The sequence below is a fragment of the Phocoena sinus genome, chromosome X (assembly GCF_008692025.1).
Source record: "Phocoena sinus isolate mPhoSin1 chromosome X, mPhoSin1.pri, whole genome shotgun sequence".
NCBI classification, from domain to species: domain Eukaryota; kingdom Metazoa; phylum Chordata; class Mammalia; order Artiodactyla; family Phocoenidae; genus Phocoena; species Phocoena sinus.
In genome coordinates, this window is record NC_045784.1 from 128,500,499 (window position 1) to 128,525,362 (window position 24,864).

General features: G+C 38.3%; 1 protein-coding gene across 3 annotated transcripts in view; it reads right to left on the bottom strand.

Annotated features, from left to right (window-relative positions):
• The window catches only part of GABRA3 (gamma-aminobutyric acid type A receptor subunit alpha3), a 254,155-nt gene that overhangs the window by 112,198 nt on the left and 117,093 nt on the right, over nucleotides 1-24,864 (bottom strand). For all 3 annotated transcript variants that reach the window (XM_032619686.1, XM_032619687.1, XM_032619688.1), the window contains one exon: nucleotides 6,918-7,039. In XM_032619686.1, coding sequence (XP_032475577.1) covers nucleotides 6,918-7,039 — 122 coding nt within the window. The remainder of the gene's footprint in view (nucleotides 1-6,917; nucleotides 7,040-24,864) is intronic.

A 24,864-nucleotide genomic window follows, 5' to 3' on the forward strand; every position in this document is an offset into this window, starting at 1 on the left:
GCCCAGGTGCCTAGAGCCCATGCTCTGCAACAAGAGAAGCCACCACAATGAGAAGCCTGAGCACCACAATGAAGAGTAGCCTCCACTCACTACAACTAGAGAAAGCCCATGCACAGCAACAAAGACCCAATGCAGCCAAAAATAAATAAATTAATTTTTTAAAATAATAAAACCAATCATATTTCTACACAGCAGTAACAAAATTTAAAAATAAAAATCAAGGGGCTTCCCTGGTGGCACAGTGGTTGAGAGTCCGATGCAGGGGACACGGGTTCATGCCCCGGTCTGGGAAGATCCCACATGCCGTGGAGCGGCTGGGCCTGTGAGACATGGCCACTGAGCCTGCACGTCCGGAGCCTGTGCTCTGCAACGGGAGAGGCCACAACAGTGAGAGGCCCGCGTACCGCGAAAAATAAAAAATAAAAAAAGAATAAATCAATAAAAATCAAGTCTCAAGGCATTGATTAATCAAAAATATGCAAGACCACCAAAATGAAAATGCCAAAACATTATTGAGAGAAATTAAAGGAGAACAAAATGAATGGAGAAATATATCATGTTCATTTAGAAGGTTTAGTATTATAATTTTTTTAATTCCTCAAGTTAACCTATAGACTCAAGGCAAAGTCAATTCCAGATTTTATTAGAAAATGATAAGCTGATTCTAAAAGTTATCTAGAAATGCAAAGGGCCAAGAATAGCCAAGACAATCTTTAAGAAGAACAAAGCTGGAGGACTTATACTACCAGATCTCAAACCTATCTATAATATAAAGTAATTAATATACAAGTGGCATTTATCATGAGAATGAAGGTTGGTTTAAACATTTGAAAATCAATGTAATTCACCATATTAAAAAAAATTTTTTAAGTCATAGAATCAACTCAATAGACACAGTAAGAGCATTTGAAAAATTGCAATATTCATTCTCATTAAAAATTTTCAAAACCAGAGTAGAAGAGAACTTCCTGAACTTGATAAAATGCATCTAAGAAAAACTTACACCTAACATCATACTTTATGGTGAAAGACTGGAAGCTTTCTCTGTAAGATCAAAAACAGACAATGGTGTCTGTTTTCATCTTTTCTGTTCAACATTCTATGCGAAGTTTAGTCAGTGCACTAAAATAAGAGAAAAAAACCAGTGTATCCATATAGCACAGGAAGAATTAAAACTTTCTTCTCATATGACATAATCATCTAGGTATATAATCTGATGAAATCTTTAAAAAATGTTACTAGAAATTCCATTTCTGGCATGAAAGCATGACAAGCTCTGCAGACTTGCTCCTCAGTGAAATTTGCAAAATGTATTTTAAAAACTACAATTTAAAGTTTCTGGAAATGGTCCTAAGGGCATACAACAAAAGAAAAGTAAACTATTTATTAAAGAAAATCTACTAAAACTCAGTAAGGAAATCAAGAGTCCAGAATATTTAAAACAAGAATTGTTCCCACCCTCCCCCTTCCCAGATCAGTCTGAAGGAAACTGTACTCCAGACTGGTGCAGCCCAGAAAGAACACAGGGCTCTCTCTTCTCCCAGCTCCCACTTAGAGGGCTATCTTCCTGGGAGCGGCAAGACACCAGCATTTCTCATCCTAGAGCAAGCTACCTATTGTTATGGCTAAATTCTGGGCAAGTTTGGCTGAGAGGTAGGAAATCCCTTCATCCTCCCAGCCCCCATTCATGGAATCTAGACTCTAACTTGGGCATGGCACTGCTGAGGTTACTGTGCCCTGAAGTGTCCTTGATCTGGTTCATGGGGCAGTGGTCCATGCTGGAAAAGGCAAGCTGAGGAGACCTGGAGCTGCTGTCAACCCCAGGCATGGGGACTTGATTTAAGGTTAGTCTTTTCTAAAACAGTTATCTAGTATTATAAGTTTTCTTTAATTTAGCACTACTTTATACCATGTTTTTAATTTTGTTTAATTGAAAAGGTTTTAAATTTTTCTTTTGAGTTCTTCTTTGACTTATATTTTATTTAGAAGTATATTATTTAGTTCGCAAGTACTTGGAGATTTTCCAGATATATCTGTTTTTAATTTCTAATTTTATTCCTTTTGGCCAGAGAACATACTTTGTATACTGTGAATTCTTTTAATTTTTTACAACAAAGAATATGGTCTATCTTGGTAAATGTTGTAGGTTCAGTTGAAAAGAAGGTGTATTCTGCTGCTGTTTGTTGGAGTGTTCTACAAATGACAATTAAGTCAAGTTGGTTGACAATGGTTCCTCTTTCTGCTACATTTACTTATTTTCTGTCTACTCGTTATATTGTTTATTGAGAGAGGAGTGTTAAAATCTCTAACTATAATTACAGATCATATCTTTTTCCTTTCAGTTTCCTGTTTTTGCTTCATGTCTATGATTAGGTGCATAAATACTTAGGATTGTTATGTACTCTTTTCTTTTCTTTCTCTTTATATTGGAGCATAGTTTATTAACAATGTCGTGTTAGTTTCAGGTGTACAGCAAGGTGATTCAGTTATACACATACATGTATCTATTCTTTTTCAAATTCTTTTCCCATTTCATTTATTGCAGAATATTGAGCAGAGTTCCCTGTGCTATACAGTAGGTCCTCATTGGTTATCTATTTTACATATAGTAGTGTGTACATGTCAATCCCAAACTCCCAATCTATCCCTCTCCCCCACCCTTTCCCCCTGGTACAAAACCTTAAGTTTGTTCTCTAAGTCTGTGAGTCTGTTTCTGTTTTGTAAATAAGTTCATTTGTATCATTTTTTTTAGATTCTGCATATAAGCGATATCATATATTTGTCTTTCTCTGTCTGTCTTTAAAGTGGGTTTCTCTCAGGGACCAATTGTGGGTCTTTCTTTTTATCTATTTTGACCATCTCTGCCTTTTAAAATAGATGTTTAGATTATTTATATTTAATGTGATGATTAATATGGTTGCTATTGGTTTTCCATGTGTTTCATCTGTTCTTTGTTACATTTTTCTCTTTTTCTGCCTTCCTATTGATTTTATAAACTTTCTTGCTTTATTAGCTATAATTTTTAAGTTCTACAGTGCACATTCTTAATTTATTACAATCTACCTACAAGTAATAATATCATATCACATCATGTGCAGTGTATTTCCATTTCATCTTCTGGCCTTTGTGCTATTGTTGTCATACATTTTCCTCACATATACATTATAAACCACACAATACAATGTTATTATTTTTGCTTTAGGTAGTTATTTATTAAAGATATTTAGAAAAAAAGAGACATATTTACCCACATATTTTCCATTTTTGTTGCTCTTCCTTCCTTTTTATACATCCATTTAAATTTTATTTATTTATTTTAATTTTGTTCTATTCTATTCTATTCTATTCGGTTGCACTGAGTCTTAGTTCTGGCATATGGGCTCTTAGTTGTGGCATGAGGGATCTAGTTCCCTGACCCAGTATTGAACCTGGGCACCCTGCATTGGGAGCATGGAGTTTTAAACACTGGACTAACAGGGAAGTCCTATAGATCCATATTTCTATCTAGCATCATTTTCCTTCTGCCTGACACATTTCCCTTAACATTTCTTGCAGTACAGACCTGCTGGTGATGAATTTTTTAGCCTCTATATGTCAGAAAATGTATTTATTTTACCTATGTTTTTAAAATATATTATCTCTGGTACAGAATTCTAGATTGACATTTTTAGTATTTTAAAGCTGTTGCTAACTACCTTCTTGCTTCCCTGTTTCTGACAAGAAGCCTGCTGTCTTTCTAAAATTTTCCCTGTGTATATAAATGTTCTGTTTCACTATGTTTGCTATTAAGATATTCTCTTTATCACTAGTTCTAAGCAATTTGATAATTTCCCTTGGTGTAATTTTCTTCATGTTTCTTATTTGTTGAACTTGGTTTGGGCAGATTATAATTTTCATCAAATTTAGAATATTTTTTGACTAGATTTTCTTCAAAGACATTTTCTGCCTCTCCCTTCAGATAATCCAGTTACACTTATATTAGGCCACTTGAAGCTATCCCACAGTGCACTGATGTCCTGTTCACTTTTTCAGTCTTTTCTTCCCTCTGTGTTTCATTTTTGCTAGCTACCATTGCTATGTCTTCAAGCTCATCAATCTTTTCTTCCTCAGTGTCTAATCTGTTGTTAGTCTCATCTGGTATATATTTCACCTCAGATATTGTGCTTTTTATACCTAGAAGTTCAATTTGTTTTTGTTTTTTTAACTTACATGTCTCTACTCAACATGCTCATATTTTCCTCTACTTTTGAACATATGGAATTTAGACATATCTATTTTAATATACTATCTACTAATTAATCTGTGTCATTTATGCATCTGTTTTTATTGATTGGTTATTCTGCCTTTGGGGGTTGTATTTTCTTGCTTCTTTACATGTCTGGTAATTTTTGACTACATACCAGCCATTGTATATTCACCTTGTGTAAATATTCTTAAACTTTGTTCTGAGATAATGTTCTGAAAACATTTTGATATTTACTTTTCAAGCTTGCTTTTAAGCTTTGTTAGTTGGGACCAGAACAGCCTTTGTTTGGGGATGGTTTTGCCATGCCACTGAAGCCATATTCTTCTGAGTACCCTACCCTAACCCCATATGTTGCAAGTTTTTCCACTCTGGTTGGTAGGAACACAAGTTATTCCCAACCCTATTATTCCATCTGCTGTTGTCCAGTGGTCCTTTCCTCAACCTTGGGCTGTTTCCTTATATGCATGAGCTGAGCAGTACTTACCTGAAAACTTGAGGGAAATTCTCAGCAGATTTCTGGATCTTTCCCTCTGCACAACTCTCACTTCTCCATGCACCTCTTGCTTCTTCTCTGCCCTACAAATTTTAGCCATCTTGGCCACCCCAAATTCAAAACTCTTTCTCATCAACTGAGGGAGTCCACCAGGCACTATGTGGATTCTCCCTCCCTACACTGCAGCCTGAAATTTATAGAGGCAGTAAGGTGATATAATCCTACAGCTCAGCTTGTTTGTTTCACTTCTTTCAAGAATCACTGTCCTGTGCTGCCTTTGTTCAATTTCTGATAACTACTATATACTATGTTTGTTCATTTCTTAGTTGTCTTTTAAGAAGATAAATCTGGTTCCTGTTACTCCATGTTAGCCAGAGCAAAAGGCTCCATGCATATTTTTCATGGGTACTCAAACTCTGAATGTCTACAACTAATTTCCACCTCCTTCCCCTACCTTCTTTGTTCCAACCAAACTCCAAAAGAAACAGAATAAAACAAAATACTACTGTTCCTCCTCCAATATTCCTTATTTTAGAAAATGGCACCACTCAGTCATCTAAACCAGGAACTTAGAGGTTATCATTTTCTCCTCCCTTTCCCCTAATCCCATAATTTAATCTGTCACCAAATTCTCTATATTCCCACAATCATCACCTTCATTCTGGACAACTGAAATCAATTTCTGACTGGCCTTCTCTTCCTCCAATACTGCCCTGTTCCAATCTATTATTTATACTAAAGCAACAGCCATATAGCCTTCATCTAAAAACAAACAACACCAAAAAAAGACCATGCAAACATATCTTTAACTTTAATTAATAAATGAGTTTATTATAGTGGTATAGGTATAGTAATTCCAACACTATTCACTATTATATGTATATTGTAGAATAAAACAAATTAGTAAATCAGTGAAGAATAATTTGTTCAATTGGAATTAGTGGTATCAGTATAGACTCATTACACATGCACATACACATATATGTCTACATTTATACACATATTTGTATATATATCTATATGTATATAGATATGAATATATACAGGTATGTGTATATGTATATATGTAATTTTCTATTTTCTCAATTCTGTCCACTGAAAGGTCCTAGAAGCAAATGACACCCAGTAGCAATGAAAATATCTAGCACACAGAAGTTGGATTTTAAATATAATTTCCCACAAAAAAAGATCCTGTTTCTTCTTGGAAAAAATGATTGATTATAAGGCTGAATGAGGGAGAGTACAAGTTAAGTCTGGAATATACTGTGCCAAAAAGTGCTCAAAAATGAGAATATATCAAAAGTCAGCTTGAATAAGCTCCCACCAAGCAAACACAGGGAATTATGAACAAACATTGTAATCAAAATAGATAATAATATATAATAATATTAATGGATTACATTTCATTGAATAAAATAAGAATCCATCTGTTCATGCTGATAGTTACCTAATTAAAGAGAAGGAAAGGGTTTTATTACAATAGAATATTATATAATAAATGTAGATAATTGGCAAAATTTGAATATGGACTACAGATTAGAAAATAGTATTATGTCAGGTCACATTTTCTGAATTTATAATTTCATTGTAATTTTATAAAATAACTTCTTTGTTCTAAGAAAATACACACTGAAGTATTTAGGGATAAAGGGTTAAGATATCTGCATCTAATTCTCAAATGGTTCAGGAAAAAAAACATAAATACATTGGTATACTTGCCCTTTCAATATGGTCCATGAGGTATTATAATGCATTTACTTCATTGTGATCATATTGCTGATCATACTAAACTGAGATCCCATCTAGCCATCAGATTTCTCCTCTTTGGAATATCAGGCTGATATGTGCTCAGGGTTTTTAGAACAAAGACATGTTTCCCAGCTATTCCTGGGACACACCTGCCATCCAGGCAGGGATTGGTATTTTATTACCAGAAATGGGTGTGACCAAATGTTGTGGTTTAATACCCTACATGCATTTACCTAAGTGAAATTTGGAACCTTCCAAAACCAGACCAGAGAGATTGACCATTGAAATGAAGGATTAGAACTAATTTCCAGTGCTCAGAGGGAAGAAACTCAGCTTTACACTAACCTCATTGATCAAGACACTATTGAAGGTACCTTAAGAATCTTTTTAGATGACAATAGCCAAGAAGATCTTGAAACAATAACTGACCTCCAAGCCCAGGTCGCAGCCGGTTGTCATAGCCATCCAGAAGACGATCCAAGATTCTGGTGAATATAGTGATGTTGTCGGTGCTGTCATCAGGAATATCTGGAGCATGCTTCGGAGAGAGTCTGAGGCAGTGGAAGAAAAAGAGACACAAAATAATAGTTCTTAATAGCAAACAATTAAATGTCTAACACTTTAATTCAAGAAAATGTCAATCAGTAGACTGGGCCAATTAAATAGCTTTGTACCACAACCAAACCAGCAAGCACTTTGGCATGAGCCAAACATACAGTCCAGCCCCAACCCAGCAGTGGAGAAACACCAGTAGAAATCTTGGACAGGATATCTGTGGGAATAATACATGGCATAAAGTTGATTTATCACATTTTGTTTCATGAACAAAAGGGCCTCCAAATAAAAAGGAAAATTTTGTTAACTTACCCCTTTTCTAGCCTAGAGAAACACAGGTTCACAGGACAACAGACCCAGAAAGACCTTTGAATTACATGTAATCTACCTATCTCTCACCCTATGGAGATAAGGCAACAAAGCAATAGCAGTCCATTAAATGTTAAAGCTACCAGAACTCTTAAGAGATTCTTAATCTCTTTCATTTCATACATGGGAAAATAAGCTCAGAGAGAACACCAAATTTGCCCACAGTCATATTGCTAGTGAGGGTCAGAGATAGGACTATAATCCAAATTTTCTGATTTTCTAGAGACCCTCAGCTACCTTCTGCTTATCCAGTGTGGATGCCTTCTGCAAGCCTTTCCAAGCAGCAGGCACTTTACTAATCATCTAATCAGGCCGAGGCTGTGACTAATGCTTTCACTTTATGAGGAGGGGCTTGGTGTGGTTTGACGAGACTAGAAATAAAGGCCCTGGGTAGTTTTGGGGAAAGAGAGATATAGTGAAGGAAATGGCTGTTGCCAAGGGTCAAGAAGCATGGTGTAGAATCAAGTAATAATCTAGAAGTCAGGAATCCTACATCCTAGTGCCAGCTGTATTCGTGATTTGGAGTAGACAATTAAGCAAATTATAGTCCTATAGGTCTCAGTTTTACCCATTCTTACTTTGGACCCAGAAGGTTGCCATTAATAGATATATAATAACTATTCATACCATCCAGTTAATCGGGGCAATAAGAGACAGGTTAACAGTTAGAAGGAAACTTGAGAGGCAGTCAATATGTCTTCCTGCCAAAATAGTAGGCACATCTGAATTGAATAGTTCTTACTCTAAACTGCCACTCCCTGGCTGATAAACTTTGAAAAGTCATTTTGAACCCAAATTCCTTAGTTCATAAACCGAATTCAATTCACATAATCGTTCAATGCATCTTTAATGAGCATCAACTGTGTGTGTATAGAAAAAAACAGAGCAGAAAAAAAGGTTAAACAAGGTAATCGCTCCTCTGCTTACAGGTGTTCTGAGACACTCAAATGATAAAATATATACACGTGGAATGGAAAAGGTACCTAGGCCTAAAAAGTCTGGAGACATGAATTTGAATTTATTAGTTGAGTGACCTTAAGCAAGTCACATAACACCTCTAGTAATAGCCTTCTCATCTTTAAAATTAAAATAACTTCACTGATATGTTGTATCAATATTAACTAATGCATTAAAAGTTCCAGACTTAATACTTAATATCTAGAAGTATTCAAAATTTGTTTTCTCTTTTGTAAAATAGTAGCTTATGTACTTGAATGCATAATTCAAATGTAAATAGTCACAACAAAATATTGGCACCCCCATCAGCCAAAGCCATAAGGAAAGCTTTGGTCAAGAAGCACTGGAAACCAGTGAAGACTAGAGGTGATTGGCTGGTTTAGTGAAGAGTACCACAAGTGATACAGATACCTCATTTGGAAGGGGGAAGAAAGAAGGAAACTGTAATGCAGAGCTAACTGACATCAATATGCTGAAGAGATAAAAACAGACACCCTGTCAGGTCTTGGCTCACATTTGACTTAATCACCAATGTTCTGAATCCATCTTACATGGGATGTGGGGAGAGAGGCTACAGGAGCTCAACTGATTTTGTGAAAACCTCTTTCTCATTTTCCCTTAACTCTCACTGCAGGGAATCTTGACCCTGGTTAGCCTAGTTTGATTTCTGGGAAACAGGTCTATGAATTGAATGAAAAGCCAATTTTTTGATTACTGGAAGGGGATGAAAAGTAGAATCCTCACAGAGTCATAGCAGGCTGTACAGGGCTTCAGAGATATCTACTCCAGGTGGATTTATAGATGGGAACTGTAAAGTCCCTGAACATAAGTTTTAACCACACTGACTGTTAATGGAAAAGTTAAAATTTGGATCCAGAATTCCTGAATATAAAGCCAATATACTGTGCTGCCTCTCTTACTGAAATAATAATTTCCTTGATGATGCATTTCCATCCCTTTCTGACTCTGTGTTGATAGCAGCATTCTTCACTAATAAATTTTAAGTCAAAAATTAATGCAAAATATCATTCCAAAACAATTTTCAATAGATTTCTCTATGATTTTGCACTTGATTCCTGATAAATTTTTCTTCTTATGTGGTCAATTATTGCAGGGGGAGCTGGAATCTTATTTAATCTAGAACCCAAGTTAGAACTCTCTCTTCTTAAATAACTGAAATGCAACAAGCTGAAGATTCTGTAGTTTGTACCCATCCAAAATAGTCTGGGGGAACAACAAAGAATCATAGTATGTCAGGATTATGGAGGACCTTAGAGACCATATAATTATTTCCCTTCATTTTACAGATGGACAACCTAAGACACCAACAAAAGAAAGGGATTGTTTAAAGCCACATGCTTATTAAGTTGATGAGACTGATGCAATAACCATGCTTGTTTTGCCTTATATCTGTCATTACTGGCTGGACTAAATATGATATTAATAATGCATCATTTAAAATGAAAATGATGTTACTAATACAGTATCTATAGGTTAGGCAAGTTTAGTCATTTTTTAGTCTTAAAAATGGAATAGTGGTAAATCCAAAGAACTAGGGTCAAATGAACAGAGTTTTAGTCCTGAATCTGCCACTAACTGATCATGTGAACTATTTCCTTGCATGTGAAACAGAGATAATTCCCCAACTTATAATGCTTTCGGAAGAAATAAGATAATAAACCATAAAATTGCTTTGTAAATGGTAAAGCTCAACATACATTGAGGTTGATCATTCCTTTTCCCCCAAAGTCCTGAAAATGTAATGAGACACCTTTGAAAGACATGCACTTCTATGCTATGGGAAAAGTTAAGCTCACCGAGTGATTAAGTTCAGGGTAAGTAATAAGTAATAGTATTAGTTCAACTACATTGAGGAAGGACCCTGATGTGTTTATGTCAGGGGGAAGCAGAAGAGGCACAGATGTGGATTTGCTGATAAAGTTCATAAAACAACCTAAAGAGAGGATAAATTTACTTCATTAAAAGGATGGCATTTTCCCTAATACTGTGTATCTCCTGGGGGAGAACAGATTTTAAAAATAAAGAAAATCCAAAATTACTATGCAGAAGGTAATGTCAACAAGATGGAGAGGTCTCAAAGCTCGTCTCCCCCTTACACACACACACACACACACACACACACACACACACACACACACAAATCCATAAGAACAATAAATAACTACAAACTGAAGAAAACAGCTAAGGGAAAGCTCTAGAAAACAAAGAAGCAGTAGCAAAAACCTGAAGAGCTCAAAAATCAAGGATGGCCACATAGAAAAGTACAGGAAGCATGCTACCTATGTCACCTCATCTCCCAGTCAGGACCTGCTCTGCACCTGGAAGAATCACCTCTGAGGAAGTTCACCACACAGGGAGAAGGAGGGCAGGAGAACCCCAGCAAAAAGCCTCACCACTGTGGACATTTGCAGCTTTTGCTACAGAGGTCTCCCACAGTCTTTCCTGATTCTGATGTCAGTTGATGAAATGGAGTGGCCCCCTCTACATCTCTACTCCCTGGAGCTGTCACTGAGGTGAGACTTGCCCTCAGGGTCCCCAGCTGCTGCTGTGCCCCACTCTTAGAAATCAGATGCCACAGCCATATACGAGATTGGAGCTGCCTCTGCTCTTCACCCTCCCCTGGCCACAGTCAAGGCTTTGTCCCACCTTCACCAGGAAAGCCTCTTCTGCCCTGGCCTAGCCTCCTTGGTTATAAGTCACACTATGGCTGCCATTATCCAGGCTTTGCTGCTGCTGCCCTGAGTCCCACCCACCAGGTTCCAGGACAAGGCTCTGAATCATCATTGCCAGTGGGGCTAAAATTGCCCTAAGCCCCACCTCTTGGGTCCCAAGTCACTCTTAGACCTCCATTATCAGGGTCCTGATGCTGCCATCTGGGACCCACCCACTGCATTCCAGGTTGTGGCTCTGGGTCTTCATTGCATGGGATGCGGCTGCTGCCCTGGGCCACACATCCCAATCCGAGGTCAAGACTCTGAACTGTCATTGCTGAGGTGGACTCCACTGCCCTGAACCCTGAACTCTGGATTCCAGGTTGTGTCTCTGGCCCATCACTGCTGAAACCAGGCTACCTCTACCCTGAGCTCTCCACCAACCCCCTTCCCAGATCAACGCTTTGAAACATCATTCCCAGGTGTGTTATCACTGACCTGAGCTCTCCCCTCAGGTTTCAGGTTAGGGCTCTGACACATGATAGCTGGGACTAGGTAGCCACTTCCCTAAGCCCCATCCCCTGGGTTCCAGGTCACAGCTCTGACCATCATTGCCAGCACTGTGCTGCCATTGCCCTGTGCCCAGGTCCCTGGATCCCAACACATAGCTTTAACAGACTACTACCAGAGTTGTGTTACTGCTCTCCTGCAACTTCCCCCTGGGGCCAGAGTTGAAACTTTGACCCACCATCCCCAGGCTATGCTACTACTGTACCCTGGCCCCTGGGCTCAAGCCACCATTGTACCTTGTCATCCCATGGCTTGTGGAACTGCTGCATTCTGCCCTCTCCCTACCAGCCAGAGTCACAGCGGTGAGCCCCTGAGACCCAGGTACTGGTTCCATGGGATATCTACACATGCCCACATCCTAGAAACCAGTGATATAGCTGCAGCAAGTGCACCTGTGCTCCAGGACCCAGGTGCTGTGTTAGTTCCATGTGCACTGGATCCTAGGGCTCTATGTGTCAGCATGCCAGACCAGGCATTGAGAAGGATCTCCTCAGGTAGAACACCCTCCCATGGGCAAAAAAATAAGGGGTGAGAACAGAAAGACCCTAGTAGCCTTAGCCTCTGAAGATTCCAATAGCCCTATCTGCCATTGCCACCTGCAGGTCCTCTGCAGCCTTGGCCACAGAAGACACCCACAGTCTGGCCAATGGCAATGTCTGCCAATGGAGCAGCATGGAGACTACACCACTGTGCCTCCCCAGGAACCAAGGATGCTGCATCCCACCCAGCTGGTGCCTTTTAAAGCTACCTCCAAGTGAAAGTCTTTCACTACTGTAGCCAGTCCAAAAAGAATGGAAGAGGTGAGTGCACCCTTAAATGCACAGACATCAATACAAACCAATCATAAACATGAAAATGTAAGGAAATGTGATACCACTAAAGGAACAAAATAATACTCCAATAACTGACCCCAAAGAAATGGAGATCTGTGAGTTATCTGAAAAGGAGTTCAAAATATAAAGAACTCCTACATGCCAATTAGAAAAAGAGAAACAGCTCAATTGAAAATGGGCAAGGGATAAGAACACACGGTTCATGAAAGAGGATCCAGAAATGTCAAGACACACAAGAAAAGATGCTCAACGTTACTAGTAACTGGGAAGATGCAAGTTAAAACACCAAGGGGATTCATCTCATAGCCAGCATATGTGCAAAGGCTGAAAAGTTTGGTAATAGCAAATATTGGGGAACATGGAGGAACCAGGAATTATTCTGAGGGTCAGATGATGCAATTACTTCCAGGAGCAATTTGACAGGATCTAACGGAGTTGAAGATGTACAGTCCTTGTGACTCAGCAATTTCAAGTCCATTTGACTCTACTAGAAACCTTCTCGCCTGAGCATAAGGAGGAAAGTACCAAGTTTTCTCTACTGTACTGTTTTTTATGTTTTGTTTTGTTTTTTGCAGTATGTGGGCCTCTCACTGTTGTGGCCTCTCTCGTTGTGGAGCACAGGCTCCGGATGCACAGGCTCAGTGGTCATGGCTCATGGGCCCAGCCGCTCCACGGCATGTGGGATCTTCCCAGACCAGGGCACGAACCCGTGTCCCCTGCATCAGCAGGCGGACTCTCAACCACTGCGCCACCAGGGAAGCCCATACTGTGCTGTTTTAATTGCAAAACATAAATATGAAATCACGCTTGCTCAGTTAGAGAATGAAAGTGTAAACTCTGGCTTATGCATATGATCCTAGACAGCAATGAAAATGAGTAAATTAGATTGACATGTATTAAGCCAGATAAAGCCCAAAATCAAAAATCTGAATAACATATTGGGCTTCAAAAGGATATGTATAATTTGACAGCATTGTACAATTTTAAAACTCATAAAAGTTTTATATTTTAGACATTTGTGAACTGTACATTGAGAAAAGTATAAAAATGCATATCTGCATAGTGTTCAATTATTATAAAGTGAACCTCTATGTAACCAAATAACCAGAACCCCAAAAGCCCCTGTGCGTACTTTTCTAATCCAACCCAGCCCCTCCTGTTCCCCTATAGGTAACAACCAGCCTGAATTTTTGTGTGTATAATTAATAATAATAATTTTAAGGATGCTCAATGAGATTCAAGTGAACACAGATAGACAAATCAATGTACTCAGGAAAATAATACATGAACAAAATGAGAAACTCAACAAAGAAACAGAAATTTTTAAAAAATGAACCAAACAGAAGTTCTGAAGATGAATACAATGGATAAAATGAAAAATGCAATAGACAGCTTCAACAGTATGCTCAATCAGGCAGAAGAAAGAATCTGTGAGCTTGAAGACAGATAGTTTGATATTATCCAGTCAGAGGAGAATTAAACAAAAGAAATTAGAAATTAGAATGAAAAAAGTGCTGTATAGCTCAATATTTTGTAATAACCTAAATGGGAAAAGAACTTTAAAAAGAATAGATACAGGTATATGTATAACTGAATCACTTTGCTGTACACCCAAAACTAATACAACATTGTTAACCAGCTATACACCAATATAAAACAAAATTAAAAACACAGAGGGGAAACAGAGACTCTACTCTTGGAGGACACACACAAGGTCTTGCATGCACCGGGACGCAGGGCAAAAGCAGTGACTTCATAGGAGCCTGGGGCAGACCTACTTGCTGGTCTTCGAGGGTCTCCTGAGGAGGCAGAGGGCAACTGTGGTTTCCTTGGGACATAAAAGCTGGAGGTGAACACACCTGGGAGTACCCATCTGAAGGCTGACATCTTGCTTGGACATTAGCACCAAGACCTGGCCCAATTCAACAGCCTCTAGACTCCAGTGCTGGGACACTTCGGGTCAAACAGCCAATGGGGCAAGAACACAGTCCCATCCATCAACAGACAGGCTGCCTAAAGACTTCCTGAGCTCACAGCCATCTCTAGACACTCCTCTTGACATGGCACTGCCCACCAGAGGGCCAAGACACACCTCCACACACCAGTGGGCAGGCACCAGTCCCTCCCACCAGGAAGCCTGCAGGAACCTCTAGACCAGCCTCACCCACCAGGGGGCAGACACCAGAAGCAAGAAATATACAGTCCCATAGCCTGTGGAACTGAGTTCACAAACACAGCTCAGAATCTACCTTGGGGCCAGCTGGTCCCTGGCCCGTGGGTGATAAGAGAGTACTACTGGGGCATATAGCACATCCTATACAGATGGCCACTTCTCCAAGCTGGAGAAACATAGCTAACCTTCCACATACATAAAAACCCAAATAGAAGGTTTAGAAAAAGTGAGACAGCAGAGGAATATGTTGCAGATGAAGGAATAAGATAAAACCCCAAAAGAACGACTAAGTGGCATGGAGGTAGCCAATTTACCAGATAAAGAATTCAAAGTAATGATCATAAAGATGATCCAAGATCCTGTGAAAATAGTGGATGCACAGAGCAAGAAGTTACAAGAAGTTTTTAACAAAAGAATTAGAAAAAATAAAGAACTGAATAGTTGAAGAATACAATAACTGAAATGAAAAATATGCTAGAAGGAATCAATAGTAGAATAAATGAGGCAGAAGAAGAGATACATGAGCTGGAAGACAGAGTGGTGGAAATAACTGCCATGGAACAGAATAAAGAAAAAAGAATGAAAAAAAATGAGGACAGTTTAAGAGATTTCTGGGACAATGTCAAATGCAGCAATATTCACATTATAGGGATCCCAGAAAGAGGAGAGAGAGAGAAAGGACCTGAGAAGATATTTGAAAAGGGAATAGCTGAAAACATCCCTAACATGGGAAAGGAAGCAGTCACCCAAGTCCAGGAATCACAGAGAGTACCATACAGGATCAAGCAAAGGAGGAACAGGCTGAGACACATAGTAATCAAACTGACAAAAATTAAGATAAAGAGAAAATTTTAAAAGCAACAAATAACATACAAGGGAAACCCCATAAGGTTATCATCAGCTGATTTTTCAGCAGAAACTCTGCAGGCCAGAAAGGAGTGGCATGATATATTTTAAGTGATGAAAGGGAAAAACCTACAACCAAAAATACTCTACCCAGCAAGGCTCTCATTCAGATTCGATGGAGACATCAAAAGCTTTACAGACAAGCAAAAGCTAAAAGAATTCAGCACCACCAAACTAGCTTTACAACAAATGCTAAAGGAACTTCTGTAGGCAGAAAAGAAAAGGTCACAACTAGAAACAAGAAAATTATGAAATGGGAAAGCACACTAATAAAGGCAAACATACAATAAAGGTAGGAAATCATCCATACACAAATATGATATCTAAACCAGTAATCGTGAGAGGAGGAGAGTACAAATGCTGGATATTTCCAATACATTTGAAATTAAGAGATCAGCAATTTAAAACAATCATGCATATATGTAGACTGTTACATCAAAACCTCATGGTAAACACAAACCAAAAATATATAATAGATATATACACAAATAAGAAACAGTAATCCAAACACAACACTAAAATAGTCAACAAATCACAAGAGAACAAAAGAGGAAAGGAAGAAAAAAGACCTACAAAAACAAATCCAAAACAATTAACAAAATAGCAGTAAGAATATACATATCAATAATTATCTAAATTTAAATGGATTAAATGCTCCAACAAAAAGACACAGACTGGCTGAATGGATACAAAAACAAGACCTGTATAAACGCTGTGTACAAGAGACCCACTTCAGACCTAGAGACACATACAGACTGAAAGTGAGGGGATGGAAAAGTATTCCATGCAAATGGAAATCAAAAGAAAGCTGGAGGAGTAATACTTATATCAGACAAAATAGACTTTAAAGACAAAAGTCTTTAAAGAGACAAAGAAAGACAAGAGACAAAGGACACTACATAATCAAGGGATCAATCCAAGAAGAAGATGTAACAATTGTAAATATATATGCACCCAATATCGGAGCACCTCAATATAGAAGGCAAATGTTAACAGACATAAAGGGAGAAATCGACAGTAACACAATAATACTGGGAGATTTTAACACCCCACTTACATCAATGGACAGATGATCCAGACAGGAAATCAGTAAGGAAAACAGGCCTTAAATGATGCATTAAACCGTATGGACTTAATTGATATCTAGAGTGTTTCATCCAAAAGCAGCAGAATACACATTCTTTTCAAGTGCACATGGAACATTCTCCAGGATAGATCACATGCTGGCCTGAAAAGCAGCCTCAGTAAATTTAAGAAAACTGAAATCATATCAAGCATCTTTTCTAACCACAACATTATGAAGCTAGAAATCAACTACAAGAAAAAACTTCAAAAAATACAAACAGGTGGAGGTTAAACAATATGTTATGAAACAACCAATGGATCATTGAAGAAATCAAAGAGGAAATAAAAAATGCCTAGAGACAAATGAAAATGAAAACATGATGATCCAAAACTTATGGGGTGCAACAAAACAGTTCTAAGAGGGAAGTTAATAGAGATACAAGCTTACCTCCGGAAACAAGAAAAATTTCAAATGAACAACCTAACGTTACACCTGAAGCAACTAGAGAAAAAAGAATAAACAAAACTCAAAGTTAGTGTAAGTAAAGAAACCATAAAGATCAGAGCAGAAATAAATGAAAAAGACTAAAAAACAATAGAAAAGGTCAATGAAACTAAAAGCTGGTTCTTTGAAAGGAAAAACAAAATTGATAAACCTTTAGCCAGACTTATCAAGAAAAAAAGGGAGAGGGCCCAAATCAATAAAATTATAAATGAAAAAGAAGTTACAACCAACACCACAGAAATACAAAGGACCATAAAAGACTACTACAAGCACCTATATGCCAATAAAATGGACAACACAGAAGAAATGAACAAATTCTTAGAAAGGTACGATCTCCCAAGACTGAACCAGGAAGAAATAGAAAATGTGAACAGAACAATTACAAGTACTGAAATTGAATCTGTGATTTAAAAACTCCCAACAAACAAAGGTCCAGGACCAGATGGCTTCACAGGCAAATTCTATCAAACATTTAGAGAATTAACACCTATGCTTCTGAAACTACTTCAAAAAGTTGCAGAGGAAAGAATACTTATGAACTCATTCCATGAGGCCACCATCACCCTGATACCAAAGCCAGACAAAGATATCACAAAAAAAGAAAATTACAGGCCAATATCACTGATGAACATTGATGCAAAAATCCTCAACAAAATACTAGCAAACCAAATCCAACGATACATTAAGAGGGTCATATACATGATCAAGTGGGATTTATCTGAGGGATGCAAGGATTTTTCAATATTCACAAATCAATCAGTATGATATACCACATTAACAAATCAAAGAATAAAAACCTTCTGATCATCTCAATAGATGCAGAAAAAGGTTTTGATAAAATTCAACATCCATTTATGATAACAACTCTGCAGAAAGTGGACAGAGAGGTAACATACCTTAACATAATAAAGGCCATATATGACAAACCCACAGGTAATATCATACTCAATGGTGAAAAGCTGAAAGCATTTCCTTTAAGATCAGGAATAAGACAAGGAGGTCCACTCTCACCACTTTCATTCAACATAGTTTTGGAAGTCTTAGCCATGGAAATCAGAGAAGAAAGAGAAATAGAAGGAATACAAATTGGAAAAGAAGAAGTAAAACTGTCACTGTTTGCAGATAACGTGATACTATACATAGAAAGTCCTAAAGATGCTACAAGAAAACTACTAGAGTTCATCAATGATTTTGGTAAAGTTGCAGGGTACAAAATTAATACACAGAAATCTGTTGCATTTCTATACACTAACAATGTAAGGTCAGAAAGAGAAATTAAGGAAACAATCCCATTTACCATTGCATCAAAAAGAATAAAATACCTAGGAATAAACCTACCAAAGGAAGCAAAAGACCTGTACTCCCAAAACTATAAGATGCTGATGAAAGAAATCGAAGACAACACAGACAGATGGAAAGATAAACCATGTTCTTGGATTGGAAGAATTAATATTGTCAAAATGACTATACTACCCAAGGCAATCTACAGATTCAATGCAATCCTTATCAAATTACAAATGGCATTTTTCACAGAACTGGAACAAAAAAATTTTAATTTTTATGGAAACACAAAAGACCCTGAATAACCAAGGCAATCCTGAGAAACAAAAACGGAGCTGGAGGAATCAGGTTCCCTGACTTCAGACTATACTACAAAGCTACAGTAATCAAAACAGTATACTGGCATTTAAAACAGACATAGGTCAATGGAACACGATAGAAAGCCCAGAAATAAACTCATGCACATATGGTCAACTAATCTATGACAAAGCAGGCAGGAATATACACTGCAGAAAAGAGAGTCTCTTCAGCAAGTGGCAGGGGAACATTGGACCGCCACATGTAAATCAATGAAGTTAGACTACTCACACTATACACAAAAATAAACTCAAAATGGATTAAAGACCTAAAAATAAGACCAGATACTATAAAACTCCTAGAGGAAAACTTAGGCAGAATACTCTTTGACATAATTGCAGCAATACCTTTTTGGATCCGTCTCCTAGAGTAATGGAAATAAAAACAGAAATAAACAAATGGGACCTAATTAAACTTGAAAGCTTTTACACAGCAAAGGAAACCATAAACAAAACAAAAAGACAACCTACAGAATGGAAGAAAATATTTGCAAATGATATGATTGAAAGGGATTAATTTTCAACATATACAAACAGCTCATACAGCTCAATATCAAAAAAACAAACAACCTAATCAAAAAATGGACAGAAGGTCTAAAAAGACATTTCTCCAAAGAAGACATACAGTTGGCAGAAAGGCACATAAAAAGATGCACGACACTGCTAAGTATTAGGGAAATGCAAATCAAAATACAATACACCACACCCGTATCACCTCACACCAGTCAGAATGACCAACATCAAAATATCTACAAATAATAAATGCTGGAGAGGGTGTGGAGAAAAAGGAACACTCCTACACTGTTGGTGGGAATGTAAATTGGTACAGCCACTATGGAGAACAGTATGGAGCTTCCTTAATAAACTAAAAATACAGCTACCATATTATTGATCCTACAATCCCACTCCGGGGCATATATCCGGAGAAAACCATAACTTGCAAAGATACATGCACCTCACTGTTCACTTTAGCACTATTTACAGTAGCCAAGACATGGAAGCAACCTAAGTTTTTCATCGATAGATGAATGTATAAAGAAGGTGTGAAATATATATATGTATATATATATATATATATATACACACACACACACACACACATACATGCATATACACATACATATACACACCAATGGAATATTTCTCAGCCATGAAAAGAATGAAATAATGCCACTTGCAGCAATATGGCTGGACCAAGAGATTATACTAAGTGAAGTAAGTCAGACAGAGAAAGACAAATATCATATGATATCACTTATATGTGGAATCTAAAAAAATGATACAAATGAACTTATTTACAAAACAGAAGCAGACTCACAGACATAGAAAACAAACTTATGGTTACCAAAGGGGAAGGGGGGAGGGATAAATTAGGAGTTCGGGATTAAAATATACCTACTACTCTATATAAAATAGGTAACCAACAAGGACCTACTGTATAGCATAGGGAACTATATTCAATATCTTGTAATGACCTATAATGGAAGATATTATAAAAAAGAATATATATATATAAAAAACTCAGTTATACATATATGAGTTACTGAGCTGTATACCTGAAACTAACACATTATAAATCAACCATATTTCAATAAAAAAAATTTAATAAAAAAGATGTTAATCTTGAAGAAGCATAAAAAAATAAAATACATTTTGTCTGATAGGAAAAAAAGAAAATAGTTACAGCTATAATATTATGTTGATAGATACATAACATAAAAAGATGAAAAGTGAGGCATCAATATAAACTGTGGGGGCAAGTAAATGTGTAAAACTTTCTTATGCAATTGAAGTTGTTATCAGCTTAAAATAGAAGATTATAAGATACATTATGAAAGCCTCATGATAACCACAGAGCAAAAATTAGATACACAAACAATGTAGAGAAAAGAATCAAAGCAACCCACTAAAACAATCATCAACTAACAAAAAGACAGCAAGAGAGGAGGAAGGAAACTAAGGAACTTCAAAACAATCAGAAATCATGATTAAAATTTAGTGATAGTAAGTCTTTATCCAATCATGTCTTTAAATATAAATGTTTTAAATTCTTCAATTAAAAGACACAAAGAAGCTAAATGGATAAAAACAACAACAACAAATACCAAGGCCCATCTATATGCTGCCTATAAGAGGCTCACTTAAGCATTAAGCACACTCACAGGCTGAAAGTGAAGGGATGAAGGTATTTCAAGCAAATGGAAATGAAAAGAGAGCAGGGGTAGCCATATTTATATCAGACGAAAGATACTTTAAGTAAAAAACTGTAACTGGATACAAGAAGGTCATTATATAATGATAAAAGGGTCAATTCTTCACAAGGATATAACAACTGTAAACTCATGCACACTCAATATTGTAGCACATAAATATATTAAACAGTTATCAATGGATCTGAAGGGAAAAATAGACAGCAATGAAGTAACACTAGGGGACTTCAATACCACACTTTCAATAACTGATCCATCATTCAAATAGAAGATGAATAAGGAAATAATGGATCTGAATGATACCTTGGACCAAATAAACCAAACAGACATTTACAGAACATCCCATCCAACAGCAGCAGAATACACATTTTCTCTAGCACACACAGAACATTCTCCAGGATGGTTCATGTGATATATCATAAAACATGTCTTAGCAAATTTAAGAAGATTGAAATCATAAAAACTATGTTTTCCAACCACAGAAATATGAAACTAGAAATCAATAACAGGAGGAATGCTGGAAAATTGAAAATATGTGGAATTGAACAACATGCTCCCGAACAACAAATGGGTTAAAGAAGAGATCAACATGGAAATCAAGAAATATTTTGAAACAAATGAAAATGGAAGGACAACATATCAAAACATGTGGGATGCTGCAAAAGCAGTTCCCAGAGGGATGTGTATAGCAATAAATGCCTACATTAAGAAACAAGAAAGATCTCAAACAAGCTACAAACAGAAGAACAAACTAAGCCGAAAGTTAACAGAAGAAAGGAATTATCAAAGATCAGAACACAGAGCTTCCGGGAAGATGGCAGAAGAGTAAGACGTGGAGATCACCTTCCTCCCCACAGATACAACAGACATACATCTACACGTGGAACAACTCCTACAGAACACCTACTGAACACTGGCAGAAGACCTCAGACCTCCCAAAAGGCAAGAAACCCCCCCACGTACCTGGGTAGGGCAAAAGAAAAAAGAATAAACAGAGACAAAAGGATAGGGACACGGGACCTGCACCAGTGGGAGGGAGCTGTGAAGCAGGAAAGGTTTCCACACACTAGGAAGCCCCTTCACGGGCGGAGACGGTGGGTGGCAGAGGGGGAAGCTGCGAAGCCATGGAGGAGAGCACAGCAACAGGGGTGCGGGGGGGCAAAGCGGGGAGAGATGCCTGCACAGAGGATCAGGGCGGACCAGCACTCACCAGCCCGAGAGGCTTGTCTGCTCACCTGCCGGGCCAGGCGGGGCTGGGAGCTGAGGCTTGGGCTTTGGTCAGAGCGCCGGGAGAGGACTGGGGTTGGCGGCATGAACACAGCCTGCAGGGGGTTAGTGCACCACGGCTAGCTGGGAGGGAGTCCAGGGAAAAGTCTGGACCTGCCAAAGAGGCAAGAGACTTTTCCTTCCCTCTTTGTTTCCTGGTGTGCGAAGAGAGGGGATTCAGAGCGCTGCTTAAAGGAGCTCCAGAGACGGGCTCAAGCCGCAGCTAAAAGCGCAAACCCCAGAGACGGGCAGGAGACACTAAGGCTGCTGCTGCTGCCACCAAAAAGCCTGTGTGCGAGCACAGGTCACTGTCCACACCCGCCTTCCGGGAGCCTGTGCAGCCCACCACTGCCAGGGTCCCAGGATACAGGGACAACTTCCCCGGGAGAACGCACGGTGCATCTCAGGCTGGTGCAATGTCACGCTGGCCTCCGCCACCGCAGGCTCACCCCGCACTCCGTGCCCCACCCTCCCCCTGGCCTGAGTGAGCCAGAACCCCCGAATCAGCGGCTCCTTTAACCCCGTCCTGTCTGAGCGAAGAACAGTCGCCCTCTAACGACCTACATGCAGAGGCGGGGCCAAATCCAAAGCTGAGCCCCTGGGAGCTGTGAGAACAAAGAAGAGAAAGGGAAGTGTCTCCCAGCAGCCTCAGAAACAGTGGATTAAAGCTCCACAATCAACTTGATGTACTCTGCATATGTGGAATACATGAATAGACAACGAATCATCCCAAATTGAGGAGGTGGACTTTGAGAGCAAGATTTATGATTTTTTCCCCTTTTCCTCTTTTTGTGAGTGTGTATGTGTATGCTTCTGTGTGAGATTTTGTCTGTATAGCTTTGCTTCCACCATTTGTCCTAGGGTTCTATCTGTCCGTTTTTTAAAAAATTTTTTTATTTCTTTTCTTAATAATTATTTTTTTATTTTAATAACTTTATTATATTTTATCTTATTTTGTTACTTTATCTTCTTTCTTTCTTTTTTCCTTCCTTCCCTCCTTCCTTCCTCCCTCCCTCCTTTCTTTCTTTCTTTCTTTCATTCTACTTCTACTAATTCTTTCTTTCTACTTTTTCTCCCTTTTATTCTGAGCCATGTGGATGAAAGGCTCTTGGTGCTACAGCCAGGAGTCAGTGCTGTGCCTCTGAGGTGGGAGAGCCAACTTCAGGACACTGGGCCACAAGAGCTCTCCCAGCTCCACATAATAACAAATGGCGAAAATCTCCCAGAGATCTCCATCTCAACACCAGCACCCAGCTTCACTCAACGACCAGCAAGCTACAGTGCTGGACATCTTATGCCAAAAATCTACCAAGACAGGAACACAACCCCACCCATTAGCAGAGAGGCTGCCTAAAATCATAATAAGGCCACAGACACCCCAAAACACACCACCAAACATGGACCTGCCCACCAGAAAGACAAGATCCAGCCTCACCCACCAGAACACAGGCACTAGTCCCCTCCACCAGGAAGCCTACACAACCCACTGAACCAACCTTAGCTACTGGGGACAGACACCAAAAACAACGGGAACTACGAACCTGCAGCCTGCAAAAAGGAGATCCCAAACACAGTAAGATAAGCAAAATGAGAAGACAGAAAAACACACAGCAGATGAAGGAGCAAGATAAAAATCCACCAGACCTAACAAATGAAGAGGAAATAGGCAGTCTACCTGAAAAAGAATTCAGAATAATGATAGTAAAGATTATCCAAAATCTTGGAAATAGAATAGACAAAATGCAAGAAACATTTAACAAGGCCCTAGAAGAACTAAAGATGAAACAAACAATGATGAACAACACAATAAATGAAATGAAAAATACTCTGGATGGGATCAATAGCAGAATAACTGAGGCAGAAGAACAGATAAGTGACCTGGAAGATAAAATACTGGAAATAACTACTGCAGAGCAGAATAAAGAAAAAAGAATGAAAAGAACTGAGGACACTCTCAGAGACCTCTGGGACAACATTAAATGCACCAACATTCGAATTATAGGGGTTCCAGAAGAAGAAGAGAAAAAAAAGGGACTGAGAAAATATTTGAAGAGATTATAGTTGAAAACTTCCCTAATATGGGAAAGGAAATAGTTAATCAAGTCCAGGAAGCACAGAGAGTCCCATACAGGATAAATACAAGGAGAAACATGCCAAGACACATATTAATCAAACTATCAAAAATTAAATACAAAGAAAAAATATTAAAAGCAGCAAGGGAAAAACAACAAATAACACACAAGGGAATCCCCATAAGGTTAACAGCTGATCTTTCAGCAGAAACTCTGCAAGCCAGAAGGGAGTGGCAGGACATATTGAAAGTGTTGAAGGAGAAAAACCTGCAACCAAGATTACTCTACCCAGCAAGGATCTCATTCAGATTTGACGGAGAAATTAAAACCTTTACAGACAAGCAAAAGCTGACAGAGTTCAGCACCACCAAACCAGCTCTACAACAAATGCTAAAGGAACTTCTCTAGGCAAGAAACACAAGAGAAGGAAAAGACCTACAATAACGAACCCAAAACAATTAAGAAAATGGGAATAGGAACATACATATCGATAATTACCTTAAATGTAAATGGGCTAAATGCTCCCACCAAAACACACAGATTAGCTTAATGGATATAAAAACAAGACCCATATATTTGCTGTCCT